The sequence below is a fragment of the Tachysurus vachellii genome, chromosome 11 (assembly GCF_030014155.1).
Source record: "Tachysurus vachellii isolate PV-2020 chromosome 11, HZAU_Pvac_v1, whole genome shotgun sequence".
Taxonomy (NCBI): domain Eukaryota; kingdom Metazoa; phylum Chordata; class Actinopteri; order Siluriformes; family Bagridae; genus Tachysurus; species Tachysurus vachellii.
The window spans coordinates 11,834,470-11,854,661 of NC_083470.1; the positions used below are offsets into that span (position 1 = coordinate 11,834,470).

The following is a 20,192-nucleotide window of genomic DNA, read 5'->3' on the forward strand; positions in this document are numbered from 1 at the left end:
CAATAAGAAGAAACATATGAGATAGATAGATAGATAGATAGATAGATAGATACATATTCTGCATTCAGTAACACTTTATAGATCAGTTTGAGGAAAGACACTGCAGATATTCAGACTATTTTAGCTTGTATCTTTATGTAAGTATACCGTTATCTATACCTTTAATGGTAACATTTTATTGCATCTACACACCAGCTTGCTAATAACATGGGGACAATTTAACACTTCAATTCCTCCACCTAAAGGGGGGGGAGAATAAAAATATACCTGCTTTCACAGTTACTATGTTAGAGATTAAGGGACTGGTGCAGTTGAGAAAGAAAGCTGTGAAAGTGTATGCGATGTAGGTCATTTAATATGACATTTGTACAGAATTGTGCAGTGTATTGTGTCTGCGTTTAACATAGTGGCTTTGCCCGAGTTCAAGATTATTTGTGATAACTTTTGATCAATTTGAAACATTTTATCACTGTTAAATAATAGCAACATTAAACATATACATAGTATGTTCTCTGTTACCCTGATATCCCTTAACTATGGTATCTTAAGTCTGTAACCTAGTGAACCGGGTTAATATTCAATGATAGAGACTTAAAAGAACTTTTGTATGTCGCTCTGGATAAAAGCCATCTGCCAAATGCTCTAAATGTAAATCTGAGTGCAAAATACACACATCATTGTTTGGCTATACCTTTGATTCATATTAACTACATCTAGTGTAACTATACATTTACAACAATATAACTATGCAGTATTAACAATACATTACATGTTTGATCATGTTTGAAAATGAAACCCCACAGCTCTGAAAAATATCTGCTTTTATTGTCTTTAATAAACGATGCTCATTTGATTACATTCTCTACAGCCTGATGTAGGAAATAAAGCAGACAGAAGCAGCCACTCCAGTTAATATCACCTCTGCCGTATATAAATATCTCACACTGGTACAATATTGACATACATTTCATAATTTTATAAATGACAGCTGAAAAACACAAAAGGAAAAAACATTCACATCATGCACCCACATTCTTTCTATCTGTGTACAGTCTTGCACACAGCGACAGCTCGGAAGGGTGAACACGGCCTAAAAATACAGAAGACGAAAAAGATTACAAGGAATAACCTTGTCAATGGTGCCAATAAAGTCTTAAAAAAAAGAATGGCAGAATCATTGAGGTTTTCCAAGTTAAACTAAATGGCACACGATAAAATATTTTGGGGAATTATACAGGGATCTCCCCTAGATTTCCAAATGTCTCTAGCAAAGCTTAAGTGTGCATAAGTTAATGCACATGCAATGAACTGTTCAACAAAGCATGAGTGTAGCTACATGTGCCTCGGTACCTTGTTCTAAATAATATACCTTCTAGCAGAGAATAAATTGCAAATATTTGATAGCAAAAAATTAAAACTTTTATTTAAAACCTACAGTCAGGGGTCTAGCCAGCTAGTTTTTTCTCAGCAAGAATTATTAGGGAAATGTCAAATAAGACATTAGTGGCAGGAGTGTTTTTTTTTTTTTTTTTTTTTTTTTTTTAGGTAAGAACACAATAAATAGCAAAAGAAACACTATTTCATTGAAAAAAGAAATCAAGCAGATTTTGGTCATATCAGCGATAAAAGTTTTCTTGCATTTGGATGAAATTTTAACTTACAAATAAGATCTACAATTTTTCCAGGGTTGGGAAAATGGGTTTTGTAATGCTCAATCCAAAAAATTACAGTGTTTGCTGAGATGGGACATAGCATAATGAACATAAAGCTTTGTTGCCAGGTGAGATGTTTGATGCGTTCATGTGAGCTTTAAAATGTTTATAATGCCTGACAAATAAATGGAAACGTGGCAGGGGGTCAGCAAAAATGTTACTAAACTCTACTGGAGGTTCCACTTATAACTCTTATGAAATGTGTCCCTTTTTCTGCCTTAATGTGTTTTGCTCCCTAATTCAGTAGATGCCACTTTTTATATACAAACATTTTTGAAAAGACTAGAACAAAGAAAATAAAGTGGCAGGCACTTAATCATACTGTCGGTCTGGTTAGAGAACTGCAAAACATTACAGTGCTAACAAAGAAAGTTTTATCAGACTGCTGACATTCCCGTCCTGAACGGTTCTCATGATTCCATTTCATCCAAATCAAAGGCAGGTGGCTCGAAATTGAGGACACCCTCATAGGTCAAACCTGTGAAGAGAAGAAGAATGAAGCGTTATGGCTTACACTGTGTAAGTATTCTCCATACCCACTTACACAGATAAAGCAATATTAAGATAATCTGGGGCCACATGCAATATACGCAATGAAGCTAGGCCACAAGCATTGAATCTTATAAACACCAGCTGTTCATCGCCACAGTTTGAATACATTTCAGTGCTCAGTTAAATATACACACACCCACAATTAACCATATATAGAAAGTAGGCATTCCTTTGCCCCTGAAAGAGAGTCGTTTTGCTATGGAGAAACAAAAAATGTTGTTCAGAGGTGGAGATTGTGTGCTGTTTAATATTTTTTGTGCATTCCTCATTTATAATGCAATTCCATGAGTTTTAACAAATGCACATTGTGTTTCCTATAAAGTAAAGCTCTTGGCATAAAAAAAGCAAGCAATTTCAACAAAGATCAGCTTCACATGAATATTACAAATGTACAATATGCACATGTTGTATATTTGGAAGTGGAATAATGTTGACATATTAAAAAAATACCCCAACATTGCAGAACTAATCCTTCTTTATGATGGTTATAAAATACCTTAGAACATCTGAAACCACTCTCTATCTAAATAGCATGATGTGCTGCATCCTAAAAAATAAACTTTAAACACAGTGACTATTAGCCTTTAATGGCATCGTTTTTAAAATGATAGAAATGTATGTAATTCAATGTCAAGGTCCCTGAGGTTTATGTAAATGTACACAATTGTGCAACTTGGTATCCATGCAAACTTTTCAACAGATTAATACATACTTGCTGTTGGTAAATGAGAGCCCTGACTTGAGACATTGTGAAAAAAAATTAATAATAATAATAATAATAATAATAATAATAATAATAGCACATTCACAATAATAGCACATATCTCGTGTGGGCCCACCACCTGCAGGAGGGACCGTAAGGGGCTGGTGCGATGTGGATTGGGTGGCAGTCGAAGGCGGGGGCCTCGGCGACCCAATCCCCGGACATGGAATGTCACCTCGCTGGGGGGAAAGGAGCCTGAGCTGGTGCGGGAGGTTGAGAGATACCGATTAGAGATAGTTGGGCTTGCCTCCACGCACGGCTTGGGCTCTGGAACCCAACTCCTTGAGAGAGGCTGGACTCTCTACTACTCTGGAGTTGCCCGCGGTGAGAGGCGGCGGGCTGGTGTGGGCTTGCTCATAGCCCCCCCAGCTCAGCAACCATGTGTTGGACTTCACCCCAGTGAACGAGAGGGTCGTTTCCCTGCGTCTGCGGGTCGGGGATAGGTCTCTCACTGTTATTTGTGCTTACGGGCCAAATGGCAGTGTAGAGTACCCGACCTTCTTGGCGTCTCTGGAAGGGGTGCTGGAAAGTGCTCCAACCGGGGACTCCATCGTTCTACTGGGGGACTTCAACGCTCATGTGGGCAGCGACTGACACCTGGAGGGGCGTGATTGGGAGGAACGGCCCCCCCGACCTGAACCCGAGTGGTGTTCTGTTATTGGACTTCTGTGCTAGTCACAGTTTGTCCATAACGAACACCATGTTCAAGCATAAGGGTGTCCATCAGTACACATGGTACCAGGACACCCTAGGTTGGAGGTCGATGATCGACTTTGTGGTTGTTTCATCTGACCTCCGGCCGTATGTCTTGGGCACTCGGGTGAAGAGAGGGGCAGAGCTGTCAACTGATCACCACCTGGTGGTGAGTTGGATCCGATGGCAGGGGAGGAAGTTGGACAGACTTGGCAGACCCAAACGTACTGTGAGGGTCTGCTGGGAACGTTTGACAGAGTCTCCAGTCAGAGAGAACTTCAACTCCCACCTCCGGCAGAGCTTCAACCAGATCCCGAGGGAGGTTGGAGACATTGAGTGGACCATGTTCTCCACCTCCATTGTCGATGCAGCCACTCGGAGCTGTGGCCGTAAGGTCTCCGGTGCCTGTCGTGGCGGCAATCCCCGAACCCGGTGGTGGACCCCGGAAGTAAGGGATGCCGTCAAGCTGAAGAAGGAGTCCTATCGAGCCTGGTTGGCTCAGGGGACTCCGGAGGCAGCTGATAGGTACCGGAGGGCCAAGCGAGCTTCAGCCCGGGTGGTTGCGGAGGCAAAAACTCGGGTCTGGGAGGAGTTCGGTGAGGCCATGGAGAAGGACTATCGGTTGGCCTCGAAGAAATTCTGGCAAACCGTCTGGCGCCTCAGGAGGGGGAAGCAGTGCCCTGCTCACACTGTTTACAGTGGGAGAGGGAATCTGCTGACTTCGACTGGGGACATCCTCGGACGGTGGAAGGAGTACTTTGAGGTTCTCCTCAACCCCACCGACATGTCTTCCATTGAGGAAGCAGAGGCCAAGGGCTCAGTTGTGGACTCGTCGATCCCCCAAGCTGAGGTCACTGAGGTAGTTGAGAAGCTCCTCAGTGGCAAGGCACCGGGGGTGGATGAGATCCACCCTGAGTACCTCAAGTCTCTGGATGTTGTGGGTCTGTCTTGGTTGACACGCCTCTGCAACGTCGCATGGAGGCTGGGGACAGTGCCTCTGGACTGGCAGACTGGGGTGGTGGTCCCTCTGTTTAAGAAGGGGGACCGGAGGGTGTGTTCCAACTACAGGGGGATCACACTCCTCAGGAAAAGTCTATGCCAGGGTACTGGAGAGGAGAATTCGGCCGATAGTCGAACCTTGGATTCAGGAGGAACAATGCGGGTTTCGTCCCGGTCGTGGAACACTGGACCATCTCTATACCCTCGCCAGGTTGCTGGAGGGTTCATGGGAGTTTGCCCAACCAGTCCACATGTGCTTTGTGGATCTAGAGAAGGCATTCGACTGTGTCCCCCGTGGTGACTTGTGGGGGGTGCTCTGGGAGTATGGGGTCCGGGGCCCTCTGTTAAGGGCTGTCCGGTGCCTATATGACCGGAGCAGGAGTTTGGTTCGCATTGCCGGCAGTAAGTCAGACTTGTTCCCGGTGCATGTTGGACTCCAGCAGGGCTGCCCTTTGTCACCGGTCCTGTTCATTATCTATATGGACAGGATTTCTAGGCGCAGTCGGGGGCCGGAGGGAGTCCGGTTTGGGGACCACAGGATTTCGTCTATGCTTTTTGCAGATGATGTTGTCCTGTTGGCTTCCTCAAATCAGGACCTTCAGCGTGCACTGGGACGGTTTGCAGCCGAGTGTGAAGCAGCGGGGATGAGAATCAGCACCTCCAAGTCTGAGGCCATGGTTCTCAACCGGAAAAGGGTGGCTTGCCCCCTTCAGGTTGGTGGAGCGCTCCTGCCTCAAGTGGAGGAGTTTAAGTATCTTGGGGACTTGTTCATGAGTGAGGGAAGGATGGAGCGGGAGATCGACAGGCGGATCGGTGCATCTTCTGCAGTGATGCAGTCGATGTACCGGTCTGTTGTGGTGAAGAAAGAGCTGAGCCGCAAGGCGAAGCTCTCTATTTACCAGTCGATCTACGTTCCTACCCTCACCTATGGTCATGAGCTTTGGGTCATGACCGAAAGGACAAGATCCTGGATACAGGCGGCCGAAATGAGTTTCCTCCGCAGGGTGGCTGGGCGCTCCCTTAGAGACAGGGTGAGGAGCTCAGTCACCCGGGAGGAGCTCAGAGTAGAGCCGCTGCTCCTCCACATCGAGAGGAGTCAGCTAAGGTGGCTCGGGCATCTGTTCCGGATGCCTCCTGGACGCCTCCCTGGGGAGGTGTTCCGGGCATGTCCAACCGGGAGGAGGCCCCGGGGAAGACCTAGGACACGCTGGAGGGACTGTCTCTCGGCTGGCCTGGGAACGCCTCGGTATTCCCCCGGAAGAGCTGAAGGAAGTGTCTGGGGAGAGGGAAGTCTGGGCGTCCTTGCTTAGACTGCTGCCCCCGCGACCCGGCCCCGGATAAGCGGTAGAAAATGGATGGATGGATGGATAATAGCACATTCACATTAAGACAGGACAGGAAATAAACAGGACAGAAACAGACTGAAATGCACAGAAAGACTGAAATGCACAGTAAAAACAGTAGAAAAAATAACTGGTGCCCCCCTGCCCACTCCCCAGGACTTGTACCATACAAGAACCAGAAACCAGGCAGGAAAAATCACTACTGACCCTTTACACCCTGGACACAACCTGTTTCAGCTCCTCTCTTCTGGCAGGCGCTACAGAGCTTTGTTTACTAAAACTGCCAGACACAGGAACAGTTTCTTTCCCCAGGCCCCTTATCACCCTGATTAACAACTGCTTCATATCTATAAGTACTGTATTATCAGAACTGTCAGTCATCACATCATCCGTATGTTACACACACACACTACTGATGCTGTATATTGTACAAAAGCATAATATTGCACAATACTGTTATTTGCACTACCATGCACTCTCACACTATATATATATATATTCTGTATTTCTATTTAATACTCGTACCGTCTATATTGTCTTGTATAGTCTGTTTTGTCTTGTATAGTGTTATGTCTGTACGTTTGAGAGTCACAAACAGCTGGAACCAAATTCCTTGTGTGTCAACGCACTTGGCCAGTAAACCTGATTGAGAAGTAGCTGCTGTTTCAAAACCTCATGTTACAAACTCCCACACCATCAGGTAAATCACTACAATCTGCAGTCAAGACTCACGTTTCCACTCATCAATCTCCAGTTCTCGACTCTCAAAGCTCTGGTCATATGGCTCTGCTTCTGGTTCATCATCTGGGTCATGGTACTGGGCAAAGTATGGATGAGCCAGAGATTCAGCTGCAGTTATTCGCTTGTCTGTATCCAAAACCAGCATCTTCTCAAGGAGGTCCACAGCTGTGATAGTAACAGAAATTCCATTTCCATGTATTTTAGCATCACTGTTAATATTTTAAGAAAGTAATAGATTCTGATAATGTGCCACATTTAATACTGTGGTCTAGTTTGGATCTGTGTACTATTGAAAAAATAGTAATAAATATTTCAATTAACATGACACAAAACATGTAACCACTCTCTTACCCAGTGGATTGGCCCCAATGAAAACATCAGCAAAATTCCTTTTAGGCATCTGTGGCAAGGAATTAATGTAATTCCTGGCCTGTAAAAAATATATATAAAAAAATAAAGGGGTTACTTTTTATTTATGGGTATTCACAAGGGGCATAATCATAGGATTTACTAAAGATTATCCTGTGTAAGCTATTTATACTTGCAGTCAGACTTTCTGAATAGACCATTATTAGGGCACAAAAAAGCTGTATCAAACATAAAAGAATCTGCAAACAGAGGTGGAAAAAAGCAAGAAAAGGCTAGAATGGCTCAAGAATGGCATCTGGTTTACTTATAACTCTACATGACTGATTTGATGATCATGGACAAAATGTACATTAGAATGTGGTACCTTTTTCATCTAAATCTCCAGAACACCCTTAAGGTATAAATAGGATTGGATGCTTTTTTTTCCCCCTCAAATACATTTAAATGCATGCTGTGACTTGGGAAATATCTCATTAGTATGCAGCACTGCATAATTGATGCAAGATTCTCCTTACAATGCAGCAGGCTTCAGGATGACAAATCCGTGGCTTCCATTTTCAACACGCATCAGTTAATACAAAGCAAAGAGCTCACATTCTGAATGAGGCCAGTCACAACAAGGGAGCATGAAAAAGCACAAATCCTTCACAACACGTGCTAGGTTTCAGATTTACTGGGTTTTCATGTTAAGGGATCATTTAGGGGCAAAAATTCAGATATTCAATAAATATGGAGTAAACTGATAATGATACGTCCCTCTTTCTAGTGCACTTTCACCATCACGGAAAATTACTGTGTGTTTATATGATAATGCTTCCCCCCCTCTACAACCATGGCTAATGCAGTTAAACCACGAAGGTAAACAATACAGCCTTAAGAGCATGAGCAGGCCTGTGCACCTAAAAAATGGGAATAATTACAACATTGTGCTTGGGGCAGGGGCCACAGAAAGCTCACCTCATGGCTAGGCATCCTGCTTATTAGAGAGGCAGGGGGAGTTCCTGTGAGCCGCATTATCTGCTGTAGCTGGTTTATATCTATGACAGCCAGGTCAAGGGCTTATAAGCTTACATAATTCACAAATTACCTGCTTTTGTTTGTCTCCTATTTAGGAGAGAAGAATGGAAAGAGAAGGAACAGAAAAAGCAACAAGGAGGTTTGACATGCACATATGGGACACAATGCTGCAAAGAACATCTCCTTAGACTTGTGCGTTATGATCATTCCCAGAGAGAACATAGCCGGCACCAGCAAAGCTAAGATCAAAACTTGTTAATTAATTCATTAAAATCACAATCAATCCAATCATCGGGTTTATAAAATCACCACAGTTTACATCTTGAGAAAATTAGTACAGCATTTAGCACAATACTACTTGTATACATAATGCTCGGTACATAGCCTTCTCTATTTTCCCCCATTCAGAAACATTAACAGTAGCTACTGCAATGTGCATTTGCTTTGTTTTGCACAATAATCAATTCATAGCTATGTAGGCTTCATCATATCTGGAAAAACACGGGAAAAGAAAGACGTGTTTTATCTCAAGGCTGATGGCTGCATGACATCAGGTATATCTATGCAGGAAAATATTGAAGGCTATGTTGTAGAAGCTATACAACAGATTATGCAAGAATGGGAAAGCATGCTGCAGGAAAAGGTGTCTCGTAGGTGAAGTCCAAAAATAAGTTCGGAAGCACAACAAATTAGCTTCATGTGGCAAAGCATAGTGTGGCAGCCTCCATACATGACACTCACAGATTCTGATGACATTTTCATCAACAGCTCAGGTTCTGGAGTTCCAACGAGCAGCAATATAAGTTTCAGCTGGTCAATGTCTACATTGGAACATAAAGGAAAAACAGAGGCAAAGCAGAGACACTGCTGCTACACAGCCTCATAGCCATGACCATGCAGCTGTCAGCACTGGTATTTCCATAGACAGAACCTTAACCCTTGGGTAATTTATGCAATGTAATCAAAAACCAGACAAAATCCTGGAATAAAAAAAGGTTAGGAATTGAGAGGTGAAGTGTGTTGAAGCAGCACTGTGAAAATAGGCAGATTACTGAAAACAGAAGAAGAATATTAATGAAAACACTAAGATTTAACATGTCAAATAGGTGTTTAAAATGAATAAATAAAATCATGTATTATAACATTATTATTATTTAACAAACAGTTTAGACAAAAAAGAAAAAAAATAGCAATTTCAGCCTTCACTGTATTTACATGTGAACAGCAAAGAGTTTCGTTTTGCTATAGTGCACAATGTATATTTCAAGCACAGCCATATTTGTGTATAGCACTGCATGACATAATCAGTAAAAATAGCAAAGACTTGCCTAGGGCAAAAAATAAAATAAAATAAAGCCCAGGTATGTTCAGCCCACCACAGAATCATCAGCAGTGTTAAAGCAAGTAGTTGAGACATGAAAATCTGTGGGGATAAAAAAAACACGGTACTGTAATGGGGGAAAATAGGAGCATTAATCTTTACGCTGACACCAGAGAAAGAGAAGAGAATGTGGACCAGAGGGGCATGGTATTCCTTGCAAGGCTGCTTGTTGCTTTCTCAGAAGTAATGTGGATCACGTTTCCTTATTAGCACGCTTTGCGGTGAACAGCCACAGGGCGAGGTTAAAACAGCATACGAAGACACTTTCTAATCTACTGCAACATACCACCTGATAATAGCCCAGGGAAAGACAAACATCATAGAAATATTCATATTTATACACATAAGCGAGCAAGTTCAAACAAGCACAAGTCAAATGCTCCAGAGTTTAGCTGCATGTGTTTAGAAGGATACGGTCGGTGCCAGGGAACAGCGTTCTCCCAGTCAGCAGCTCAGCCATAATGCAGCCAACAGACCAAATATCCACTGGAAAAATAAAGCCAAGGAAGAACACATCAGCAGAACATTAACCTTATTTTCCTATTTTCTAATCAGATCTTAAAGCACTTTTGACATGATAAAAGAATCTGAAACAAAATGACAATACAGAAAGTTTTTGTTTCTTTGACATAAACAAATAAATCAGTTTGCATGGTTTCTACAGTTGTGCTCAAAAGTTTACGTAACCTGAAAGAAATTTTTAAACATTGTCATTTATTTGAAAAATATGATTGATAATGTAAAAATTCTAACGATAGTGGACATGTGAAGTCATTAATTACCACATACATGTTTGAAACTTAAATGATAACTGAATTTTTGTTTCTTGAATATTTCTAAACACAGGTTGACACACGGAGATTTAAATGGCTGGTTTTTACACCTGTTACTCATTGTAATTGTAAATAGTGTCTGTGTATAAATAGCCAGTGAGTTTCTCAGTTCATGAGGTGATGCACTGACTTGGCTGGATACTGCACCAAGGGGAAGACAAAAGAACTGCCAATGCGCCTGTGTAATAAGGTAGTTAAACTTTATAAAGCAGGAAAGGGTATAAAAAGGTCTCTCAACACTTGAAAATGCAAGTCAGTACTGTAGAATTTCTGATAAAAAGGTGGAAAATAAGAGGTTCTGTTGATACTAAGCCACGGTCAGGTAGACCAAGAAAGATTTCACCAACTACTGCCAGAAGGATTGTTCCGGACGCAAAGAAAAACCCACAAACAACTTTGAGAGAAATACAGGCTGCTCTGGAAAAAAGTGCTGTTGTTGTTGTCGCAAGGAGCACAATAAGGATTTACTTGAACACAAATGACTTGCATGGTCCAGTTGCCAGGTGAAAGCCATTACTGCAGCCATGCCACAAGAAGGCCTGCCTTCAGGAGCATGGTGGTGGATCTCTTATGTTTGGGGCTGTGTGAGCTCCAGTGGCTCAGGAAAGTTAAAATTGATGGCAAGATGAATGCAGCATGTTATGAGAAAATACTGGCAGCCAATTTGCATTCTACAGCATGAAAGCTGCGCATGGGACGCTCTTGGATGTTCCAACATGAGAATGATCCAAAGCACAAGCCAAAATTGACCCTCCAATGGCTACAGCAGAAAAAGGTGAAGGTTCTGGAGTGACCATCACAGCCTCCTGACCTCAATCATTTTCAGAGCCACTTTGGGGAGATCTCAAATGTGCAAGACGGCCGTGTTTGTGCAATGTGTTTGTGCAAGACGGCCGAAAAATTTACAGGAACTGGAGGCATTTTGCCAAGAGGAATGGGCAGCTATACCACCTGAGGGAATTAAGGATTTCATGCATAACTATTACAAAAGACTGTGTGCTATCATTTATGCTAAAGGAGGCAATACACGATATTAATAACTAAAAGGTATGCAAACATTTGAACAGGGATTATCTCCGTATTTTCTTTTTTATGTTATGTTTTGTTTGTTGATTGGGCCATTCTGTTATGTCTTACATATTAACTTGAGTCCTATAAGGAATAAAATAAATTAGTTTTACCTTCTCACTCCTGTGGGTTTTGTTATTGTATTTATTTTTATTGATTTATTATTTTTATTTATTTTTTTATTTAGTTGTTTATTTACTTATTTTTTAATGGTACACACCTTCAAATTTTCCCAAGGTATTCAAACTTTTGAGCACAACTGTACTTCAGTTTGTGAATATTTATGAACAAAGGCATTGTGCGCTGCCAGTCCCATAAGTGTTTACCTTTATACTTACATGCACCATGAATGTGCCCAATAGGGGCAGAATAGGAACTAAAATCAATTACAGAGAAGAAAGCACAGGATGTACTTACAGGGTAAAATTCAGCAATACCATGCAATTAACTATTAATAATTGCAGATTTTTGACCTAGTTGTGACCTTCCAGTCAGTGCACTTGTTTTAATTACAATTCCATATAATCCGACATTCAACAAGTTGCCATAAAAAATATGACTCTAAAGAGAGTCTCACATGGATGCATGCACAGGAGAATAACCCAAACATACCGCAATAGCTATGTGGGAACAAGCAGTTTGTCCCGAGGCTCACAGCCAATGCTCAACCCTTTTAATTAAGATTTATATTGGCAATATTACTCCAAAATGCTACACATCATCGGTCATATTTCCCTGTACATAACCAATCATATCTCCCTGCCTCAAAAAAATTAGTGTAAAGGGTTTCAAAGGACTACTCATTAGTACATCCACTATGTGCCATGCTTCCCAAGAAACCTCTCCATCTTGCAACACAAATACACTTGAACACAGAAGTATAAACCACCCTTAAAGCCAATTGTCAGTTCACGAGCGAGGAGACAGCTGGCATAAGAATGACAAAGCTTGTGGTGTAGACTGAAATGCAAAGTGGAATAATGTTCTTATGTTACAGCCATTCAAGTAGTTTGTGCTGAAATGGTCATCTTATTTTCCCTCAATATAATAATTTTCATAAATTGTACTACAAATGTACAGAAAGATGGCGGTACCTGTCATGTTGTAGTGCATCCAGTTAAGCATGATTTCCGGAGCACGGTACCACCTGGTGGCCACATATCCTGTCATTTCCTCATCTGTATGCCGTGCCAGGCCAAAATCAAGGATCTGTGAGAAACATAGACCAGAGGAATATAAATTACATTTCAATATTACAAAGGAAACACCAATTTAATATAAGAAGCAAAGATTTCCTTCAGCAATATCTAGTTCTGAGTAGATATTGCTGGAAATATACCAAGGAAAGTGTTTCATAATATTCTTAGGTGGTATGTTTGACTTACTTTAAGTTCACAATCTTCATTCACAGCCAAATTACTGGGTTTTAGGTCCTGAAAAATAGAGAATGATTTTAAACTAATTTACTGAAATCTGCAAGTACAAAATGAATACAATCAATTATTACTAATTAATAATAATTAGTTCTAAGTTGACAATTTATATTTTATATCAAACATTTATAATTATTATTATTATAATATACTAGTTAAAGGTGCCACTGTATAAAATATTTTAAACTTGGGAGTGATTTATTGTCCATTCACACTTGGATCAAGTTTCAGCAAAGCACATCGAAACAAACAAAAGTTAAATAATTAAGTCTGACAGAGGCTTATAAAAATACACTATATATGCCCTTTCCCTGCACGTCTAGGAAATATAAAAAGACTTACTCTGTGAATGATGTCTGCTGAATGGATGTACTGTAAGTAATACAGAAGACACAATGGCAATAAGTTAAAAAAAAAAAAAAGAAGATTCTACAAAATATATTTGTGCGAATACATTTACGTCTATTTATTCATACAAACTATCTTGTGAACATTGATTTACCTTGAGTCCTCGAAGGATCTGGTAGATTAGGAACTGCACATGGTCATCTGTCAGCTTCTGACATTTCACTATATTATTTAAGTCTGCACCCATCAGGTGAGTCACCAGGTACCTGCCAACACACAGCAGAGCATGAAGTAATTCTCTGGACTTTAGCCATGTAACTAACTAAATGAATAAACTCCCACAAATAAGATGTATAGCTTTTGAAAACGTGTTTTCCGATCATTGTTTATTCAGCATGCGCCATGGATAAAATAAGACAACTGACAGTTGCCAGACTTATTTCACCTAGAACATATGCATGAGACAAGATGCATCAGCTAACACTTATGTTTTTCAGCTTTTGTAATAGTACTAATGATGCTAAAGTACTGCAAAAGCAACTAGTATTGTCATGGCCATTTCCATTAACTCCTACACACTGAGGCCCTACACTGAAGTCAACACTGCCTGTGCAGAACTTAATTGCGGTGCGGTGAAGAATCAAATGCTTACTTTAGTAATTGCCTCTAAGTAGCTCAACTCTGTTTCTGTTCTATATGGAGTTAATGCCAACTGTGCCTGGCACAATCCCCTAACAGATGATTCACACTGTTCAACAGATATTTCACCACTAACAGATGACACATGCAGAGCCAGTGGCATTATATGGAACAGAACCTTCCTGGCACTACCTAGAAAGGCTTAAAATAAATTCTGCTCAAGCCCATAGATATTTTCCACACTCTGATCACAGCATCTGAAACATTAAACAAAATAATGCGGCACTCTTACACACACCAACAACCGGCGTAAAAAATATATAATAATAATATTAATAATAATAATAATATGCACACTCCACCCACAAAACCACTCACAAAGAATCTTATAGAACCAGCTTCCACACGCACGCACACAAAAATTACAGTTCACTCAGTTCATTGGGCAGGTAATAGAAACAGTAGAATTAAGAGCACTGTTTTTTCCCCTGTACTATAAAGCTCCCTTTTTCCAACACATTAAAAGCAGGGTGAGAATCGACAAAGGCTGCATGCGTTGTGCCCTTCATTCAGAGAGGTAAATCCAAACATTTAGATTTTTGGCAGCAATAGACAACACAGTAAGTCATGCATTCCTGTAGTAACACTCTTTCTTGAATCGTAGTCCCTAGCAACACTTATGGCACCTCTTGCTGTGTTTTTATGTGGCGCTTATGTCATCGCTGTCTTTAGAAGAATGTAGTGTTTCCAGTTTCAGGTTTTATTATCTATCTTGCTATTACCAGGGTTTGTTCTATACTTGGCTTTGATGTCAGAATCATCACACAGACTATATTGCACTGCTTACGAGAACTGACACTCAGATAAAAAAGTTCAGTCAAATTTTACTTTGAGAAGTTCAGGTAGAGTCACATTGTATGGTGCTGACTGGCACGGTAAGTATGCTCACACCCGCTCTTAAACAAAATAAAATTCATTGAATACTTGAGCAAATAACAGATAATTATTTGACATGACAATTAAAAAGACAACCATAAAATATATATGAGATATACTTAGGATACACCACATGGCCTTAGGTTTGTGGACACCTGGCCATCACACCCATGTGTCGCTCTTTCCAAAACTGTTGCCACCATGTTGGAAGCACAAAATTGTATAGAATGTATTTATTTTCTGTAACATTACAAGTTCCATTCACTGTAACTAAGGAACCCAAACATGTTTCACCAGGACAGTACAATCTAGTCGAACGCCTTGTTCGAAAAAATCATGTTCAATGTTCAAAAAGCACATACGGATTTGATGGTTAGATGTCCACTTTTGGCCATATAGTGTATGGTGATAGATTACTTTAGAAACAAACTATAAACAACAATCATAATTGCGTTTCTAATTTTGATCATTTTAAAATGCACATCACTTTTGTCCTACTCCACTTTTGGCCTTGAGTCATAACCACAATGCCACATCAACCAAGATCAAGGGGTGAAACTATTTCAGCCCCAGTCATGTGGCAAGACTGACTTTATGCATCAAAAGTGCTAGCAATATTTACTGTGAGGAAAAAAAAGGAATCTGCATCAACACTGTAGCTACAGAACTCTATAGTCACTGACACCAAGCAAAATTGACTTTTTAAGCCCACAGCATAATGACACTCCTTCTATAAGAAACCATATGTAATTCATGATCTTTTTTAGCTTACACTTAAAGGCAAGGCAACACCTTTATTCACATGTTCACAACACATTCACACGAGTTGCAGATTTAATGCTTTGACCAAAACAAAATTCAGATTAAATAGAATTGTATTTTATTATATTAATACGATTTTTCTTAATAATATGATCATATAAGGTTTCACTTTAGAATAAAGCTGTAATGGTATGAAAAATTATTTGTAATTATAATAAAGTTAAATGGTCCACAAGCCATGTGTGTTAAATAATGAATCAGAGCATCACTTACACATCACTGAAATCCTCCAGACTGGTGGAAGGTGTGAAAACATCCAGCAAGCCTATTACCTGTGTTTAATTAAAAAAAAAAAAAAAAAAGAAAGAAAGAAAGAAAAAAGAAAAAAGTAAGTATTAAGATTCTTTATTATAGGTTTTCCGTCAAGGGAAGGAGGACACACTTTGTACAAGATTGTAATTGCTAAACACTGCACAGTGTTCGATTTAAACACAATGATATGGATGAACACACTGGTCATGAAACAAGACCCTTACTGTAAGAAGCTTTTGTTCCCTTTACACGTAGTTGATTCTGTCAGCGTTAGTGCATAAGATACCATTAGATACACTCAGTCTATAAGGACACTCTCCTGCTGACAGTTTCTTCCCATCATATTAGGGTGATGAAATATGTCAGACAGACACCTACAGTGCAGTGCAATGGTGTGCAAAGTAGTAAAAAGGAAACGATTCTACTTATAAAATGACTATACAAAGAAGAAAAACACTAACTAATTAAACCAAATCAATATTTCAGCTTTTCAATATTCATTATTCATTTGCCAGATACTTTCTTAAGTACACATGTAGTTTTATTAAGACTAGAACAATCACTGGTTCTTTTGCAAATGTGGCTGTGAAAGTTGTTTCTCCAGGTGATACAGTACCAGACAGCTGCAGTAGTCTTTATATAAAAAAGTGCTTTGTATTGCTTGATATTTTGTTTTCCTTAACATGTAAATTCTTCTTGGCAAGACATTTAAAAGATTTATTTAAAAAAAATTTATTTGCATGTTGCTCAGCGTTTGCAGGTTGCTAAGATTTTTTTGCATATCACTGTTGGTGCAGAAGCTCAACAAACATGGCCTCAATGCACATCTTCTCTTCTGATCACGTTATTAGTGTCATGCACATACCCACAATCAGTTTATGACTTTGAGGAAACATGAGTCAAAATGCTAATGCTGCAATACAGCTGAGCATAGAATCTGACTGCTGTTAGCAGTGCTGCTTGTTAGGGGCTTGGACAGTTAGTTAATGGAACACTGCTGCCCTGCTTACGCTGCACACGAAACAACGACTAAAACTAAAATCAGAACCAGAAGAAAATATTTTAAACAGGGTCAACTGGCATGAAGTTGACAGACATCATAAAGCATTACAACAAAATCCGATTACTGTTTTGCAGTAATCCATGAAAACAGGAAGCAATAAAGGGATCGCTTCCCATCTGATCTCAAAACTGTTTATCAAAATACTCATCACTAGTGTAGCATCTGTTCAATAGACAAGTGTAATCCAATTTGTAGTCTACGATCATTTTAAATAAAAAAGTGAATATTAGAAGGCTACAACTACATTTGCATCTCAAAATTTTCACAACACAGAAGCATGATAAAAAGAAGAAGGAAAACAGAAAAGGGAACAAGAAGCAATGTAACAGACTAACAGAACATTTTCAGAGGAACTCTGTGATAACAGGACACACTAACAAAACCTAACACAATGGTTCTCAGCTGAAGGCGTCACCACAGTGTCCTCTCACAAAACTAGCTGTTTACAGAAGTCTACAGGTTTAATTTTTAACAGCTTACTTTTCACTGAATATTTAATATCTTTAAATGACACATGAGGTCTGATGTTGAAACCAAATGAAAACCACTGATGCAGCATACACACTTACGTTCTCGTGTTTCATGTGCTTGAGAAGCCGCAATTCTCTGTAGGTTCTTTTGGCATGGATAATGGACTGGAAAGGCCTTGAGAGCTTTTTCACAGCAACCTTCAAACCTGATTTCACATCAAGTGCTGAGCTGAAAAAGACAAAGCCATGACAATGACAATCAACAAAATTTGCCATACTTTTTTTTGCCATACAAACAACCACTTTTTCTAAGTGTGGTGAGCAGAAAAGCAGCTCAGAACACATGATGTATAAAATCTTGAGGCTACAACAGAAGACGACCACAACAGTTTAGCCAAGTGCAGGAGTCCGAGGCTACAGAAGGCTCACCGAGCCTCTTACAGCTGTGTATTGTAAAACAAACAGGTAATGCGATTGCTTAATTGGATAACTGCTTAATGAGCAAGGGTACAGATGTTCCTATTCCTGTGACCAATGAGTATATGAGCAATACAATTTTCTGCTACCTAATACTTTCCACATTAGACCTATATACATCATGACATTTTATACATACACGTCTTATTTGTCATATTGTCCACGTGCATCATGTTGTGGCCTCAATACTGTATTTCAACATCAAAACATTCACCGTTTAAACAAAACCACAGAGTTAAGACTTTATTACTCATGGACTGTCCAGAAGAAGGAAAAAAAAAAAAATCAAGCTACTTCGAGCCAACCCTATCCGTCCTGCTGAGATCCAGTTACATAAGGTTAATGGACGGTAATGTAAAGGCCCATGAAATATAACCCAGGTGACTCAGTTGCCTAGCAGTAAGCTCCTAACATTCTTCATTGGCACACACAACACATGCTGTCCACCTGGAGAGCAAAGATTTATAGCAAATGAGTTGTGGTGTTCAAACACAGACATGCCCATTTTCATTAAAGACACTTACTAATGAACATAGAGTGAGGTCACTGGCAATAAGCAACCTTTTTAGTACCAAAAAAACAAAAAAAAAACAAATAATTCTTTGACCTCTAAAGTTTGGCGTGCACCTGGGATCAGTCTATATGGATGACGCTTGGCGTGCACCTGGGATCAGTCTATATGGATGACGCTTGGTGTGCACCTGGGATCAGTCTATATGGATGAAGCTTGGTGTGCACCTGGGATCAGTCTATATGGATGAAGCTTGGTGTGCACCTGGGATCAGTCTATATGGATGAAGCTTGGTGTGCACCTGGGATCAGTCTATATGGATGAAGCTTGGTGTGCACTTGGGATCAGTCTATATGGATGAAGCTTGGTGTGCACCTGGGATCAGTCTATATGGATGAAGCTTGGTGTGCACCTGGGATCAGTCTACATGGATTATTTTTAAATGACATCATGAGAAGCTAATACCAAAGCAAAAAAAAAAAAAGGGTAAAAAAAAAAAAAAGGGATCAAGATTTCTGTTTTCTTTTTTCAACGCCTAGACAATTAATCAAACAATTCATTAAGGTGGAGCCATGGACTTGTGATCACTGCTGAACATTTTGCAAACTCAAGTAATCCTGGGTGAAAACAACCAGGTATGAATCATAAGAAAACAAAACAAAAAAAAAAAAATCACAGGACTCAACAGGAAAACACCATTTAAAAGCATCAGGTGATCTCAAGATGAGACAAGGAAGTGGATATTTTGCACAAGTTGGAAAAGTAACACTAGAAATGCCTTGTAAGTGTGATCTGATCGTAGCATGCATGTCTGCAGTGCAGTGGGTAGTTAGTTAGTTAGTACATTCAACAAACTAGCCTTCAGAAACAATCATCATTAAAACAAACACCTCATGTTTCCTCGGAAGCTATTAGAAGCTGAACTCTACTCGGAATGTTAGCCGAGTTAGCTAACAGAGCAGCTACACGCGAAGGCCTGCAGGAATGAATGGAGAACTTAAGGGAAAAAAATAAACAAAACATTTACCACACAGATCCGTATGCACCCGAGCCGACCGGAGAGAGGTTCTGATAGCGCAGAGGGACCTCCCAAACGGTCTTATTCACTTCCTGTCGATAAAACGTGGGTCTTTCTTTCTGCGACATTCCTGCAGAGCTGAAGCCCGCGGACAGGCGCAAACTTCTGCTTTAACTCCGCGTCAGTTTCGTGCAGCCGAAATGTAACTAACTGGGGAAAAAAACAGCGAACAAACAGCTGAACACGACGTGCTACAGCGACCTTTCACCTCGTACACGTTTAATTCGCAGTAATAGCACCAAATCGACCTGGAATTTAGCAGTCCTTCAGGAGTTTGTCTTCTCTTACGGGTAACTTTTGGACTCTTCCCCCGTATGCCTGCCCTGGCACTAGTCACTTCCCTACTCCCTCCCTCCCTTCCCCCCTTCCCGCTCTAACCCCGCCAGAAACTCTGAAATCTCGCGAGAATTCAAACTGCAGCAAAACGACCGCGAAGACGACTTGTTATGGAGGATCGCAGTATACCACAGTCTTAATAACATCACGCCTGCCCTGTTGGCCAAGCAAGTAGCCACACAATAACTTACCAGATGGGCTTCCTGGTTTTGTTTAGGATACAGTCCATGGTGATCTTATTAGATTAATTTTATATTTGCACCATTTGGCAAATGTATTTATTAAAACATTTGATCTTATTTCTTAAAGGCCCAGCACTGACAGCTTGGTGGACCTGGGATTGAAACTGACAACCA

General features: G+C 40.4%; 1 protein-coding gene across 3 annotated transcripts; it reads right to left on the reverse strand.

The window, feature by feature from the left end:
• Nucleotides 1-804: 804 nt before the first annotated feature.
• Nucleotides 805-19,835, reverse strand: mapk14a (mitogen-activated protein kinase 14a). 3 transcript variants are annotated; one of them, XM_060882502.1, is made up of 13 exons: nucleotides 19,749-19,831; nucleotides 19,450-19,650; nucleotides 17,534-17,663; nucleotides 15,863-15,921; nucleotides 13,407-13,518; nucleotides 13,247-13,276; nucleotides 12,857-12,904; nucleotides 12,566-12,680; nucleotides 9,985-10,056; nucleotides 8,931-9,010; nucleotides 7,155-7,233; nucleotides 6,795-6,968; nucleotides 805-2,190 (listed from the first exon to the last, which is right to left on the reverse strand). In XM_060882502.1, the coding sequence occupies exons 2-13, from the start codon at nucleotides 19,566-19,568 to the stop codon at nucleotides 2,123-2,125; spliced, it is 1,086 nt and encodes a 361-aa protein (XP_060738485.1). In that variant the 5' UTR covers nucleotides 19,569-19,650; nucleotides 19,749-19,831; the 3' UTR covers nucleotides 805-2,122. The 3 variants fall into 3 exon arrangements, with proteins under 3 accessions (XP_060738485.1, XP_060738483.1, XP_060738482.1); XM_060882500.1 differs by lacking the exon at nucleotides 8,931-9,010 and adding an exon at nucleotides 8,130-8,209 and having other exon boundaries at nucleotides 19,450-19,835; XM_060882499.1 differs by having other exon boundaries at nucleotides 19,450-19,834.
• Between the last annotated feature and the right edge of the window lie 357 nt (nucleotides 19,836-20,192).